Source organism: Sinohyriopsis cumingii, chromosome 8, assembly GCF_028554795.1.
Source record: "Sinohyriopsis cumingii isolate HCF-2022 chromosome 8, ASM2855479v2, whole genome shotgun sequence".
NCBI classification, from domain to species: domain Eukaryota; kingdom Metazoa; phylum Mollusca; class Bivalvia; order Unionida; family Unionidae; genus Sinohyriopsis; species Sinohyriopsis cumingii.
In genome coordinates, this window is record NC_142968.1 from 119,744,315 (window position 1) to 119,761,221 (window position 16,907).

The 16,907-nt window shown below is 33.9% G+C and overlaps 1 protein-coding gene across 7 annotated transcripts in view; it reads right to left on the minus strand.

Annotated features, from left to right (window-relative positions):
* Window positions 1-16,907, minus strand: part of LOC149794503 (sushi, von Willebrand factor type A, EGF and pentraxin domain-containing protein 1-like) — a 184,760-nt gene that overhangs the window by 148,269 nt on the left and 19,584 nt on the right. For 5 of the 7 annotated variants that reach the window (XR_016423037.1, XM_089968751.1, XM_089968752.1 and 2 more), the window contains exons 2-9: window positions 14,883-15,110; window positions 14,227-14,403; window positions 12,130-12,324; window positions 11,347-11,526; window positions 4,487-4,597; window positions 1,956-2,033; window positions 1,234-1,324; window positions 672-766 (exon numbers count right to left, since the gene is read on the minus strand). Coding sequence is in view for 6 of the 7 variants with exons in the window: in XM_089968751.1 (XP_089824877.1) it covers window positions 672-766; window positions 1,234-1,324; window positions 1,956-2,033; window positions 4,487-4,597; window positions 11,347-11,526; window positions 12,130-12,324; window positions 14,227-14,403; window positions 14,883-15,110 (1,155 nt within the window). In the remaining variant the exon portion in view is untranslated. Of the gene's footprint in view, window positions 1-671; window positions 767-1,233; window positions 1,325-1,955; window positions 2,034-4,486; window positions 4,598-11,346; window positions 11,527-12,129; window positions 12,325-14,226; window positions 14,404-14,882; window positions 15,111-16,907 lie in introns of those variants that run through there. The other 2 variants (XM_089968754.1, XM_089968753.1) reach the window with 2 other exon arrangements.

The following is a 16,907-nucleotide window of genomic DNA, read 5'->3' on the forward strand; positions in this document are numbered from 1 at the left end:
CAAATATTGGCATATATTAACTAAAAACTGACTCTACCTGCCAAAAAGCCAACGAGCTTTCACACATTTGAACACACTAATTATAAACATAACGGAAATACAGCTAGGCATAGCCGGCAAATTTTAGGACAAATCCTTCTTTTACCATAAGCTATATAACCTTTCAAATAAAGCACGGACAACCTAAGTGACATTCGTATCAATAAACATTTTCAAGGTATCAAACGAACGCAAAATTGAGGCACAAAATATTTTACAAGTTCTACATTAATTTCAATGAATAAAGTACTGTCTTGTCTGAGGCATGAGTTACAGGGAACATATTATCCAGGTGAACGTCAAAAGTGAACTTATATATATAGAGAAAGAGAGGCAGAGAAAGAGAAAGGGAGACAGAGAAAGACTATAATACACACGTACTCTTTAGTTAACAAAACTTTAAACTAATCTTCAATCACCATCCATACGGATACAAAAATAGATCTATGCATTGGTTTGTTTTTTGAAACAATTATAAGTTTTTATTACTACTTTAAATGTTAAGTGTATATCCTTTTGGGAGTCAACATATTCTAGAGACTAATAAATCGTAGATGCGTACATCAGACACATTGAAATTGTATTATTGCTAATATTTCGCAATGTTATTTGAAGATTCATATATATCTTACTGATACACTTCGGTTTTGGACTTGACCAGTGCCCACGTTCAGTGCATATAGAGAACTGCGAAGTGATAGGATCCATTATGTGATGGTCATCACAGCTGGAAACAGAAGAATTTAAATGTTATGATCAACGTGACAGTATTCGATAGATACAAAAAGAAATAGTTTAAAGGAGACAATACTATTTCAAAGCATTAATTTAAATTCGATCAATCGATATTGGTTTCTAAAACGTGTATGCCCTATTACAAATATTATAACAGTTCATGTTGCAATGACGCCAGTAATCAAAAGGTTATAACCCCAGATGTCACTTTCCAAAGCCATTGTAATGTTGTTAATAACAAACGGAACACTGTTTACAGGAATGACATGTAAATTCATCTTAGGGACATCACAAGATAGCTTTCTAATGATATTTATCTTCTACCTACGAGTTCTCTATAATAATGGCGAAAAGATATTGATTGAATATATTCAAAACCAAATCGTGTAGAATATTGAACTATATGTTGCCAGGCATCCTGATAAGCTAGATAGTGAGAAAAAGTAATTAATTACTTACATGTACTCGATCTGGGATCCGACCTTCTCAGAGTCGTCAGTCAGATAAACTTTACCATGCTCAGGAGGTGATGGTTTATCACATAAGATCTCTGAAATATAATACACACTATATATTTTATGAGCACGTCACGACCAAACCATGTATGTTACCTATACATCACCAATAAATTAGTTACCCACTTAAATGGTTTCTCAGTATTTACATATATTGCAGGTTTGATGCGTTTCTGTTCCATTGCACGTCATGCATAGATCATGGCTGATGCAGTTCTGATAATAAATTGTCAATCGAATGGATGACAAATGCAAACTTTGATCAAATATTAACATCTTCGGAAAACATAGGACAGACCCTTTCAATCCAGGCTTATATCGTGCCCAACATGAAGAAACAGCTAGTCTCATTCAAATGCAAAGTCTTTGGCCTACAATATGTTGAAGAAATGTTAAATAATAGAATAGATCCCTATAAACAAATTATTCGATTGAAGTCAGATAGTGGTACATTATTTTGTATTCCCCGACAACCTTTATCGCTAGCAATCTTCAGCGACGTTAATTTTCTCATTGCACTTACGTTTCAGACAGTTATAACGTGAAGTAGGATATATACATTTAAGTATTAGAATAAGATTAAAATTTCGTGGCAACGAAGATATTGTTTCCTTATAACAAACTTTCTTGTATTTTTCAATACCAGTATGTTTTCTCGTTTTTTACCTTCACATTTTGTATCGTTTCCTGACCACGTGCGGTCTGCCTGGCACTTTCGAAATTGTGGCCCGACCATCCTATATCCTGTCAGTAAACAGTAAGATAAGCAAGTGAATCATTTGAATAAAACTAACGAAGATTATCGCATTACATCACACGCTTAGCAAGCACATGCCATGCCATGCCAGCTCCATATTAGGACATTGTAGATGTAGACAAGTATGGTCTGAAGGGTGCGAATTTATTAACTACTTACAGTAGAAGATTTGTCAGCGCTTAGTTGAACCATACAGTCCTATAATATGTCCTGTAAAGTCCTCTCTCTCATTGCAAATGATCTTCAGTGACTTAGGTAAATATTCACAGTTCTGCCCGACAGAATTCCCAATAGATCAACATAACTGAAACGTGTAGAGCATTTTCCTAATTATTATTGTAATGCTCGGGTACGTCAGCTGACAAAGTAGCTTGCCAACCTGATGAATAACTTCAACGAAAACACTTCTCAAAGGAAACACGACTTTAAAATATATTTATGTGTGCAGATACGATTTCTAAACAGAGAACCAAGAATGTTTCGCTTTAAAAAACATAAAGGATTCCACAAGTTAAATTAATTATTTGTTTCATCACTTTTAAAACAAATGTCATACCAGATGTTGGTATGCATGCTGGCATGAATATAATTCGAATGGAGTTTGATATGGACAATTGTGAGAATAAGTGAAATATCGTTTACAGTTTAATCACCAGGCCCTTCTTTAGATTTTGTTCAGGATAAAGCAACGTTAAAAAACATTCGGTCAGGATATAGTATTTAGATTATAGCTTGCGTTGCATCATGTCCAGAAACCTCTGTTTCTTTATTACCCAGATATATGCAGTATAGTAAACATTTAAATTTTGTATTCGCTGTTGTCTTCCAGTACTAAATTTGATCGTATTTCCTTTCCACAAATACTCTAGTGATTTTGCTTAGACAAAAATTAAGATTTCAATAATGTCGCTTTCTTGTACTCAACTGTGAAACGTCTGCGGCATTAACGTAGAAGATCGTGGGTGGTTCGAACCCAGGCCCATTCGTACCAATGACTTATAACAATAGTACTAACAGCTGCTTCACTTGGAGCTCTGCATTAAGAGGTGAGTGTAAATACTGGTTTGCCTGGTGTCGTGATAATGTGACCGGGTGGGACATGATGCTTGATATCTGAATCATGATACCCTCGTCCTAGACATTACTATAATCTGCCATACTGCAAATGACGTAGTAATAGTACTTGAAAATTGTTAAGCTGTGCTAAACTACCACAGTTAATTAAACAGAGGTATTGGTCAATCAGGATGTTAGATGCAAGCCAAATCAGTGATACTTGTTTTCTTTTTCAAGAACCAACTATAATTTATCCAGCTTTTATCAGATTTCAGTACTATGCATACACGAAGGTCTAGGTAGACTAAAGCGAAACAAGTTCGAGAAAGTAACTAGATAGCCAGTAGTACGCCATTTTCATCAAAACCAATTATTCATTTCACTACTTGTTTCAAAGCTTGTATCAGTCTTGATTTGTGCTTTTGTTATCAATTGTACAGTATTTGCAGGTCACACATGTAATAGCACCCACCTACGTATTTTAGTTTACCGTTTTAGACTGTGTGCCTTATTTAGAAGCACACAAAAGCAATGATTAAGAGAAATTATCTGGAGACATGCGCAAATCGAACTTACAATAGTACCTCTGGAATTCATCAGATAAACTAGTATTTTAATAAACACTACGCAATTATCTTTCACATAGTCGCATGGGCGGATATTTGGATAGATACTTAGGTAATATCCAAGTCAATATATTTGTCACAGCCATATAGGAGAACCAACTGATTAGTGAAAAGGTAAACTATGAAGTTGCCATAGCTATAGTAGTAACGAAGAGTACATAACAGATATTGGTGGATATATATATATATATATATATATATATATATATATATATATATATATATATATATATATATATATATATGTAATCTCCATGTGTCTACTCTTGTCAAAGTTGTAACTGGGGGTGAACGGATTAAGGTTCAATCTGTGTAATAAACTTTATCTCGATCGTTGCTCTTTTGGATGTAATTGTATGAAAGTATCATTGATATGGGCGTAACGGTAGGTATTTTAAAATAAGCTGAGATAATACAATTATGCCTGTCATAGTTGTAGCGGGGAGCAATTTAACTGGTGTTTAAGTAAACATTCCACTTTTCATATTTGTAACAGAGATTACGATGAGATTTTCTGAGGTAAATTTAATACAGTTACCTTTGTCACATATGTAGCGGAGAGTATTATAAATAAACTCAATGTAAAGGTTATGCAATTACCATAGTATAAGTCCGAACCGAGAACAATTTGATAGGTAGTGGAGCAAATTGTATACAGTAACGTATATCACAGTTATATATATATATATATATATATATATATATATATATATATATATATATATATATATATATATATATATAGTAAGCGTATGTACCCTTGTCACAGTCATAACGGATTGTACTTTGATAGATACTGAGGACACCGTTGTACGCCTCTTGAACCAGACGTCCGTTGAGGGGCTGCTTCGGTGATGGACAGGATACGGCTGAAATAGAGAAAAAATTACACAACTCCTATTTTCGGTACCCTTCACAAACATTTGATAATTATTTTAAAATTGGTTTCCTTAACAAATAATTGCAAAAACATTTTTTTCATGGACTCTATCTATGGTAAATATGTATAGCTTCCATAAATAGCATGCAATTGAGACCTAATTTTAAACTTTTGTAAAGTTGTCGTATGTTCACATTCTAATTAAGTCCATATCAAACAATATCGTGTTAATGTAAACACATTATCTTGTTAATGCGTTAGTTAACTTTTTGACCAATTCCTTATCTGTATTACTTTTCCCGACATTGATGATTCCAATGCTTTGTCTTCGTATGGACATTTCACTGATACGGTCGGTTATGCTTTTCCAGTGTTGGCCGTTTTAGACCAGTTAAACTGCATTCTCTACAAACGTTCGAAGACAATACAACTTTATATCGGGTATCTTCCACAACACACGTTTTGTATTGATCTTGGTGTGGCTCTGGAGTGTGTCAAACAGTGTGTGTCGTACATTTATGATTGGTTATATCTCTTTTATTTTGGGAAGATTTGATTTTATCTTTTACCATTCTTTCACCATACTTAATTTCTCGTTTTCTTCTTTCGAAGGTTTATCAAGACATTGCTTGTGCTCGTAAACATTTTTGTCCTTAAAACAAAACTGATAAATATTCTAAGTGAATAGACACAAAAACAGTTTGTCTGAATATTGCATTTGACTTCACCAAATTATGTAACGACTTAAACAGAAACAATATAGACTAAGTATGGAATTTATTCAAACAATTTAAAAGCAATGAAAATGAAAAGTACTGTAGCAGTAAACGAATTGCAAACTTTGTCTCAACCAGTTTTCTTAATTTAATGTGTATGTGCAAAATGTTTTAAATTCCTCAGATTTTGTTCAGTCACCATCAGTTTGTAAAGTAAAACACAGAAAGCACAACCAGGGTTGAAACGGATTTTCAATTACCACCAACTAGACTCGTTTATCATATAATACTCTCTGTATGTATGCATTCTAATTTATAGATATGGAATGGGGCACAAGCATGAACAAATTTAAACTAAACTTAGATTACCTTTTCCGGAATATGTCTTGTGTACCATGACAACTAATAGAAGCCATATATGTAACGTTCCATATTAATTTCAATATGTCTTGATTTCCATCAAAGGATTTTTGATTGAATGTGTATTCAGACGGGATGTAAGTAACTGACCAACATACGAAAGTGCCTTTGATTGTACAAATGTCTGTATCCGCGACTAGATCCCATATTTTATGTGAAGATGTGCCCTTAATTGAAAGGATAAGGCGGTTGTTGCTTGCAGAAATGGGATGGGTTTCGTTTCTAAGTAGGGTACGAATTAAAAGTTATGTAACCTGTATGATAATATTCTTCTGCCATATATACCTTAATTTCATATACTCACGCATCCATTTAGAGCATCCAGGGAGAACGCTTTCCGCTCTTTGTGGCGTATATATGTAACTTCTTTGTAACTTATACGCGATTAAATTAATGTCAGAACAATACGAAGTGACATTGCATTACGATGAGTTCATTGAGGACTTGCCATACGAGATTGTATTCTAAAAACTAATACTTATACTTATGACTAGATGCCATGTATCATTTGAGGATGAGCGCTTGGTCAAGAAGGTATGGAGGTTGGTATGTGCACGCAAGGTCGTTCGATTACCATGATCATATTGGACCTCAAGGAGTGAACAAAGAAACAAATACAATATGACCAATCCAATCCTAAATTTATCTTACCGAAATCGCTATTCACATTTCCTGTAGTCTCCTCGGATATCAGACCTTACCATCAGTTAAATAGCTGATGTCTAGCATAGTGTTACAGTCACAGAAGGCAACAACAAGCGTCGTAAAGAACACTTTGCTGACAAGAGCTCGAGATAACAGGCAACCTCGTTTGGCCCTATTGATAACTGGAATGGTTTAGATGACTCGCCCTCGTCTACCTCGTAATCTAGCTTACTTTGGTGGAATAGTCGAGACACGCTCATAAAGGGGTAGTCCTACAAGAATTCGTTTTTTTATTAATAGGACATCATGGCTAGAAATGTGCCAACTTTCAAAACACCTAAAATTGCAAATTAATTTTAACAATTTAAAGAAAATAATATATTGCAGTGTTATGAATATACTTTGTTATGAATATACTCTACTAATAATGTAACGAAAATAGTTTTCATCGGGAGGACATAAATTTTAGGACATAATTGAATTACCCTATAGGAACACGACACACGACAGCAACCTCCCACTAACAATTTGCCTTTTACAGTCGTAACGTTTGCAAGTGTTACAGACGTAAAGTGAAGGCCACTAACAGCAAACTTCACTACATCATAAGGCATCAGTCAAAGTCTACATTAAAGCATTGTTTTCATTTTAGATTTATGTGTATAAAAAGTTTTATTTTATTTTTCAGTGACATAAATTTGGTTCTTTTCATTATTTTTTTATGTCGTTCTTTCTTGTATCCTGTATCCAAAATCTGAATTTGTCTAAAAATAACATTGAAATCAATATGTTTTAAATACTGATATTTAACTGGTGAGAAAACCTTACAGAATTATGACGTAAATCCAAAATATTACTGGTAAATTTGTATGACATTCCAAAGGAAAGAAACATTGTATATAAATTTCAAAATTGGAAAAGTACTGGTCCGCCAAGAATCGTGACCTATCACGATACTGTCTTCCAGATCTCCTTCCAATAATTTACAACACTTCCAGAATAATATTATATTCCAAATGATGAAAAATTTCTATGTCCACTGAACAGTCCAAACATATGTAATTCCTCTCGAATATTATGTTGTACAATATATAATACATCTACAGACTTACAACAGGAACACAAAAATGACGATGACTCCAAAATAGGAATGAATACGATTGCAGAGTTCCTCCATATACCTTCTACTACGACTATAATTCACAACATACCCTCAGCGTCAGATATTACTACTCAATTTATCTTGATATTTCATGTGACCTAAGCCAAACCAATTGGAAATTAATGAATTCTTCTTAAAACGTTCAAACCACGTCAATCTATAAGAACTTAACCCAGCACGTAATTAAGTCTTATTATTAAGATTATTGATAGTAAATGTCAGCACATATGCAAGCATTTATTTATAAATCCTATGTAAATTTACATTCTTAATAGACTATATGTAACAATCAAGTTCATTATTGTTTATCATTCCGCTGTTTCCTGACGCTAATTAGCATACAATCTTTGGTCATTGTCATTCTTGTATATGTGTGAGTGCGGATGAGTGTGTATGTCTGTGTGTCTGCGTGTTTGAGAGAGAGAGAACGAGAGAGCGAAGCAAATAAGATTCCGTATATTAACAAAAACGAAACTTGAGGGGAGGTAGCCTTTTTGAAGTTATCTTTTGCATCGCTGGTGTTGTTCATTAGCCGGAAGATTAACGCTATAACCCAGTCTTCATGTACGGTACAACTAAAATGTATACGATTGATGTATATATGATCGTCAAAATCGGTAGAGGATATAGTTGCTCCATTTTGTCAAATCAAGAAATAAACAAATACTTACATTGTGGGTGAAATAGTCTCCTTATTTTAGAGTAAACAGTCTCTCTTTAAAAGGTATCGATGGCTCTGGAATATTTGTGAGAGCGCTTAGCTGGATAAACGCACGCGGAAATGTAAATAAATTCTTCTTGTGCATGTACTCCAAATTGATGCACATATAAACATTTTGAACATTTTCCACGCCATAAATATTTTCGATTTTCAAGTTTAATTGTGCATTCTTAAAGTGATATAGAAGTGGTGTACCACTTTGTAAAGTTTGTTTAAAGTGTTGTAACAGTTTTCAAAAGGTTATGTTTATATGCTTACAATAATACAAATATTGCCATCTCAACTTAAAACACATTGACATATGACATAATTTATGAGACGGACAAGGGTTCAGGTATAAAAGCTTCATGAAGATAAACTACTGTGGTGTATAACTGAATTTTTAAATTGCATCATCTTTAATTTCCAAGTCATTTAATATAAAATTTCAAAATTCCGTGGAAATAATTGCAATAATATGGAACGATTTTCAATAAAGGAAAGAAAAAAGTGAGATATCTAGAGCCGTTGCCTAATTGTATAAACCACGGAATAACCAGGAGATTAAGGCATAATTACTATGCATGAAAGCAAATGACCAGATAATGTTGAAGTTCGTATTATGTATGCCACAATAACGATGTTGGTGATATGATCATAGATAGGGGAGCATTACGTACTGGAACAAATACACTTCAGTGAATCTGTCTTACTGTAATTGTGTTTATTCGTACCATTCAGTCTGGAGACCCATCTGACATGTAATAAGAAACCAATGCCAGTTCATTCATTTTCTCGACAACAAAGGTATCAAACCTGATATCTTCGGATGGCAAAGTAATAAAACAGTATTATATATGCTAAACGAGTACCTCACACGCTGTATAGTTTGCTATATTTTCTTAGAAATATATCAAAATTTAGGATCAATGACCATCAAATGGAACATTTCTTTTCTAATTATTAATACTATTTTGAACAAGATTTTTTCTCCATATAAAGTATCAAGATTCGGATATTATTAATATAGAAACAGTATTCACTACAATTGTCGTGAAAGAAATGATCAACAAATGCATAACATATCTTTACCAGAGCGATTCTATCAAGAATTCGACTGACATTCAGCGCTAAACATATACGCGCACGAAGCGTTTTAAACGAAAACGAAATTAGGTGTCAAACGTAAGCAACCTAATAGAACTATATACATCAATTATATATTGTTGCAAAACAAAACAATCGAGTTTTATAAGTGGCATCATTAAAGGTTATACACAATGCATTCACACGCCATAATCGAGCTTCTTGTGATATGGACCTCTTCTGCTCCAGGTGTTTTGCCATGACAAAAGCTGGTAATTTGCTTTCTCTGTTTCATTATACATTTAGTGATCAACAAGATATATATTTATTTGCGCTTCGAGCATTAGAGCAAATGAGTCCGCATTGATAGATGACTGTTGACTGAGAATGCTGCTGAAGTGTTCTATCCAGCTTTGTATTATCTGTATCTGATGACCGACACCCGAGGTTTGTTTTGAAAGCATCATAACAAATATTTATTTCATTCATGTATATACATTACTAAATCGTATCCACCTTGTTGCGTAGCCATGAATCTTGCAATGCTCTACCTTATTAGACGATTAAGTGCTGTCTTCTAAACGTGTCTTTTTCAGCAGACGTTTCTCGTTCAATAACCTCCGTATGGCAAACCAGTCTTGAATGGTGGGAATGAGGTGTTTGGATGCAGCCGGGTACAAAGAGTCCTAGAAGAATTCCCAGTTTATCAGACATTCTCAGAGTGTACATAAATTGTTTCTTGTTGGCTGCACAGTCCTTCTGGTAACTGCATACCTTTTTTCCAGAGAGAGGAGGTCTTGTTAATATTAGCCTGTCACTCATGACCTTTATTGTGGGGAGGAGGTGGAAATCTGCTGACTATTAGAGATGTATAGTCAAAATCAACACCAGCTTCACGTCGCTCATCTTTGCTTAGTCTTAACGGAAGGAATGAAGCTGACTCTCACTTCGGTGAGTTGTCTTACCTCTGCTAGCCATTAACTGGATCAGGAATCTGGCTAGTTGTGAAACTATAGCTCTCCTTCCCCTTGGTATATCTGTTGACGCACTGTCATTTTTTTATATATAAAATGTTCAATTAATTTAGCAAATTTATAGGTAGTTATCATATATATTTTGAGTGGATATTTCAAAGAAAGTTACTTTCTTTTTCAAAACTAGATGTTATTATAATTATTTTATTCATTCAGTCATTTCCAACTAGCAAAATGCTATTGCATAAGCGTTTCAGGAAAAAAAACAGCACATTCCCCACATATGTTTCGAAATTGACTTTGAATATTTCATGCATCTCTCTCTTCTCTCTCTCTCTCTCTCTCTCTCTCTCTCTCTCTCTCTCTGTGTGAATGTCATTTAATATAATATTGCAACACTGATGTTCAGGTTAGTATAATGCGCTTTTCATGCAAACTTGTATTTAGTGTTATCTCGGTTCTTTCATTGTTCCTGTTTGTGCAGATCTTGCCGAATTGAAAGAACGTTTGTGCCTTATGGAATAGGGTGTAGCTTATCTATAACTTCCAAACTCTGAATGCTGGAACACTCCTATTTAGGCTATTCGTCCGAAGGTATTGTAAATCATTTAATTTAAAACACTTTGAGAATTAATTAAAATTTCAGTGGTCCAGAAATTACAGTTAGATATAAGAGAATACGGCTGTAATAAAGGAATTTTCGAGGTCAAGAGAGGATGGTTTTACATGTGTTTTAATGCATTGGCATACCCTATACATCCTCTGAATCTTAAATTAATTTTTTTCATTTTAAGGGAACATTATCTTATCCCAGTGAAAAAATCATACAGCACATCCATAGTCTAACTAATCCACAGATACTACTTTGTCCCAGTCCATCTGTGTATTTGGTAATATTTCTTTGTCGTAGCCTCTTGTACAGTACCTCCAATTTAACAGACACGTTTAAAAATTATCCTTTAATTTGTATCATCTTCTGTTGTGTTGCATTAGAGAAACAAGGCGAAACTAAAGTGTTTAAGAATCATTACTTACGCTTGCATTTCGGAAATTCTGGATACCATTTCCTGTCTGCCATGCATACTATTCGTGCACTTCCATCTAATTCGTACCCGTTGTAACACTCAAATTCGGCGTAGGTCCCAACTTCTCCAACTGGATTCTTCACAAGTCCGTTGTCTATCTCTCGACTGTAAATAGGACTGCACTTTCCAACTGTTAAAATTATAGAATTGAACATGAGTTTGAATCTTCCTGGTGAGACTAATGTCACTACCTGTATATATGTGTTATCATATATCATTATGTGCACTGTAGATCTTTAAAGACAAAATTAAAACATATGCAATGTAATGTAACTTATATCAAAATGGCAATCACCTTTACATAATTTTAATTATGTTATCTCTTTTGACTACAACCGTGATGTGGATTCTCAAGGAATAAAATCTCTAACCTGTAAGGGAGTTTCGTCCACTAACCAGTATTTAATATAGCAAAGAGAGCAATTGACTTGTGTATTTCATAGAAATATATTTTAAAGGTAGAACAAAAGAACGTAGAGTAAGCTGAGGATAAAACATGCATCAGGATTAATTGGAACGTTTCCAACGTCAGAAATAAGCCTAAAATAAGTCAATTCAAAGAGAAAATCGGACACTAAATTTCACACATATAAATGTATTTTGGGTAATATGAGTTTATTGCTACCTTTGCTATTAAGATATATGTATTACTTAATTGACGACATGTAACGTTTGCATTTAACTAAAATTTAGTATTATGAATATACTTATTGCTATGCTACAAGCCGCTTACTGATACATCGCATCGAACTGGCTGAATCCGGAATCCATTGGCCATCATGGCACGTTGTACTGTATATTCCCTTCTGGTCAAACGCCTGGCCACACTTGTATCGCAGAACAGTGCCATGCCTGTATTGATCCAGTACCACAGCATCTATGTATGCATTTTTGATGGTTGGGGGTTGTTCGTTACAAGACCTTTGCACTTACAAATATGGAAACATCATTTTATTTTCTCGAATTGTGGTTGTCACTGAATTAATTGTATGCCATAAAGAAGTAAAACAAAATAATGCACAGAATAATATAAACTGTTAACGCTGGTTTATACGCAAAATCGTTTTTGAACACATTCGACCATTTGTATAATAATTCAATCGCCATATTATGTCATGTACACGACATTTCATCCAGTAAAGTAATTTAGGTATGTTTCTATCTTTCTGAAAAATAGCTCTATTAAGATTTGCAGTTTCTTTATTCTTCTTTTAAACTTAAACTTGAATGAAATGAAATAATTAAAATCAGGTAAAACAAAAAGATAGCAAAATGATGCCAAACACAATTATGTGTAAGCTATATCGTAGTAGAAGTGTATTGATTCACGACAAAAAATGGTACACACATTGAGATAATTCTTGATTTATACTGTATCATTTTGCTCATTTCGACAAAATAGTTGACACAGAAACAATTATATCATTAAATTTTCATAATCGAATGGTAAACTATGTAAACCTTATGTAGATTCAGAAATTAAGCTTAAGACTCGAAAAGGAAGCAAATTCGGCTTTGCACTATTTTTGCTAAATGGCGATGGCAGTTTAGAATAGCAGTTTACCCCATTTCTAAGATATGAGTATATTCGTCAACTGTTCGATTAGGCCAAATAGGACAACTGTTAATTATACACCAACATCTACCCTATTTATGTATGTCATTAGTGGGATTTTTAAAGGTCTAGGAAGGCATCAAGATATATCTGTATATATATTTTCGTAACGCGCTTTGGTAACCTAACGGACTTCTGTGATCATCCCAGATCCAATTAGCCACAACAATACAGTCGCGAGCAATATATCCATTGATGTCATTATATTATAAACCAAGTACAAGGAAACGAACAGATAATTCAAAACAAAATCTCGAGCTTGAAGTACATTACATTAGTTAATGTTCATCATGTGCTTTTATTACCAATACAATGTAATTATTGGTGTGTGCATGCATGACGGTAATCATCGTCAAAAGCCATAAACGACAATATGCAATTCTCATCACCTGTGGCTGTCTGTTCTGAGATTTCCTTGTTCACAGGCAGCAACGGTTGATAAACAGAACGTAGCGAATTGTCGATCAAGGCTTGCAATGATGGAAGGTAGCACTGTACGGATATTATACGGCTTCATCTGTGCAAAAGGTTTGCAGGAAAACAAGAAAGGAGCTTAAACCGGAGGGTTTAAATTTTACCCGGCCAATGTTTGCTCACCAATTGGGTATTAACTCTGTGGGAAGATTATCAGTCACTACAATATAGAAATGCTATACCACGTACGTCCATAAAGGAGATTACAATCACGAAAAGCTATGTATGATTGCAGAACGAGAAATTCCAATGTCATCGTACAGCAATGACGTCACTTGAGCCGAACTGACCATTAAATTATATGAGACTTAGAATCCGTACATTTATAATGTGCGATAAATGGTTCGCACATGCAAAGAAATGTTATAAAAAAAATCATGTTTTATAGACACAAATGAACGCTAGAAGATAATTACCTCATATTCAGAGAAAAAGAAAAATGTACGATCTGCCTTGATAAAAGAAAGGCAATAGAAACAAAAAAATATTAAAAAGTTTAAGAAAATGTTTATATGTGGGGCATCTGCTGCAGTCTGTTTCACACTGCAATTCCTATATCAAATCTCGATGTATCTGTTAAAAAATGAAATCTTAGAACAATCATGATTATATTTTATGGAAGGTCTAAATAGATATTTGTTTTCATTCCTAAATTGTTACTTTGATTTAAGCTGATTTCCCTTTTCTGGCTGGTACTTTGCACAAAAATTGAAACTTATATATTCGAAAAACAATACTTACGCTTGGGACATCTAGCGTTACCTATCCAGGTTCCATCAGCCATACATATTAAAGTTGTATCTCCTTCAATTGGGGCATTATCCTTCTTGCATGCCGTGATTGTCACATTGTCTCCAGGAGCGTACAAATCATACTCAGGATCCAGGATGGCGTATATGTCAGGTTTTGAGCAGTTTTCTGCACACGTTACAAAAGTAACAAGTGTTATTTAATAAGAATATAAACCTGCATATAATTCATTAAACTATATATGTATGTCCATGGAAAACATCAATATTATATATAAATGGCAATAATATGCAATCGCTTGAGACCGAATCAATATTTGACGAAGTTATTTACAGAAGAAAAGTTTGTGATCAGTTATGCATTAACTTTAGCTGGTTCTTCTATATTGAAGGAACGTTAAATGCCTTCGCTATTAGAGAATAATTGTATTATTGTGCTCACTTTGTAATAAGGTAAGAGCCTAATAATCATGGTTAGTGAATACGGTCAGCTACTAGAGACAGGAAACCAACAAGGTGCTTTGAAACAATAAAGATGTTTATTTTTCCATAATGTGATTTACATGCACACCTTGTTGATAGTGTCTGTGCCAACAGCGCAAAAACTGTTGATGACATGTAGAAGTGACAGAGAGACAGGGGTCTTACTAAAGCACTCTGGGTAATGACCGATCCATTTTCCTTCAGTGCAATTCAAGATAACGCTATTGTCCTTAGTATCCAAGCCAGCAGAGCTATCATAATTAGTATAGTCATACCCGAAATCACCCGAATCAGCCGGACATGTCACGGTTATCGTCTCACCGTTTTGGTAATACTCTTTTGCCTTACTAGAGTCAGACAGGAATTTCTTCAGAATATATGAAGGACATTTTTCTGAAAATTAAAGGCAAATCTAAAAGTTGTGTTAGCAAAGAATTTTTTTATTCATACACGTTTGTCTGAACCCAATCGAATATTATAAGATGAGTGCTTAGTAATTAGTAAAACTGATTATTAATATGTGAAAAACCTACGCAGAAGACTGTACACATGGTGAATGCAGATTTGCAGAGTCAGAAATTGTATTACATAATGTATAGTTAGTGAAATGAGATAAAATGCACAAATTATTTTTAAAAAACACAATAAAGTCTCGAACTTTAGCATTGATTTCAGTTACGACTCTACGGTCATAAACTAAGCAACAGAAAGAAACAAAACCAACACCTTTTTGCAAAACTTAACCAAAAATTTAATTATCAAAGGAATAAAAGAAATGTGAGAGGAAATTATAGAATTATAAAGTGAATCCAAAATAATTTTGATAGCGTTCTATGAAAGTCCAAAAGAATAAAGAGTTTCATATAAATTTAAAAACCGGAAATGTACTGGTCCTCCAAGAATCTTAACGTTATCAAAATGGCGTAGTCCTAGAATAAGTTTGAATAACTCAGATAGTTCCAATATATTATTCTATTCCAAATAGTGAACACATTATATTTCCACCAAACAGGCCTAACAAATGTTTTCCTCTCGAATCATATATGAGTGCAACATAAAACAGGGTAACAATAGGAATTCAAGAAATGAGAATGTCTCCATAATATGAATGAATCTAAATGCTCAGTTATTGCCTTAAGTACAGTTTCCATGACAACTATATTTCAGGATATGCAACACGTGACACCTACTACTCAATTTATTTCGAAATTGGCATTTTCGTGTCATCTAGCAGAACCAATCTAAAGTCATTGAATTCGTGTAGAACCGTCCAAGAACTATCAACCATTGCAAAATGAATTAATATTGAACAGACTGCATTGATTACTCTGCTATTTGCGTAGATGCATGGGTTACAGTATAGATGCATGGGCTACAGTAAAACTGTCTAAAGCTGTACAAAGACAGCCTACATTACTTCTGGATTATCGGGCATATTATAGAAACTTCATGTGTAAGGTTAGGACTGCCCTAATTGCAGATTAAATGTATTATTTTGTGACTGCCTGACCTACACTGCAAACTTCAAAGTGTATTGCAGAAACTGCATCGGTTCAGGAACAGCCTTCCTGAAAATGTATATCGCCCGCATTAATTATTATGTGGTTTTATCTGAATTTATTTGTAAACTTCATTAACTACTGCGCATATTACCTGCATTGATATATACCTTCTATATTATTGCTCGACTTGTCTTAATCATGTTTAAGTCTGCCTGAATTACTAGACACACTTTATATTATTGCTCGACTTGACTAAATCACAGCTACCTGAATTATTTTATTTCGTGGTATTCAGTGCATATTGTGTTTAGTATATAACGGATTGTCATCACTTTAATTCAGTGCAAAATTCTTGCGCCGAAAGTAACCTATTGATGAGTAGAACAGGCTAAGAAGAAAAATATCATAAACAATTGTTCATGTGATATTTTAATTATTGCAACGAACTTAAAATTAAACATTCGAAAAAGAGACAAATTTGAGAAACCACTCTGAGAAAACACGTTCTGGTAATGTTTTAAATGAAAATCTAAAAATTACTCAGATTTTCTTCAGATTTGGTATAGAGAAAGATAAATTAAGATAATAAATTCCAAATACGAATACAATGTTTCTCGGCTAAATCGGTATTATTATGGTAACTACAATGTCACATGAGGTTTTTTTTTAGCAAGTTATATTTTTTTTA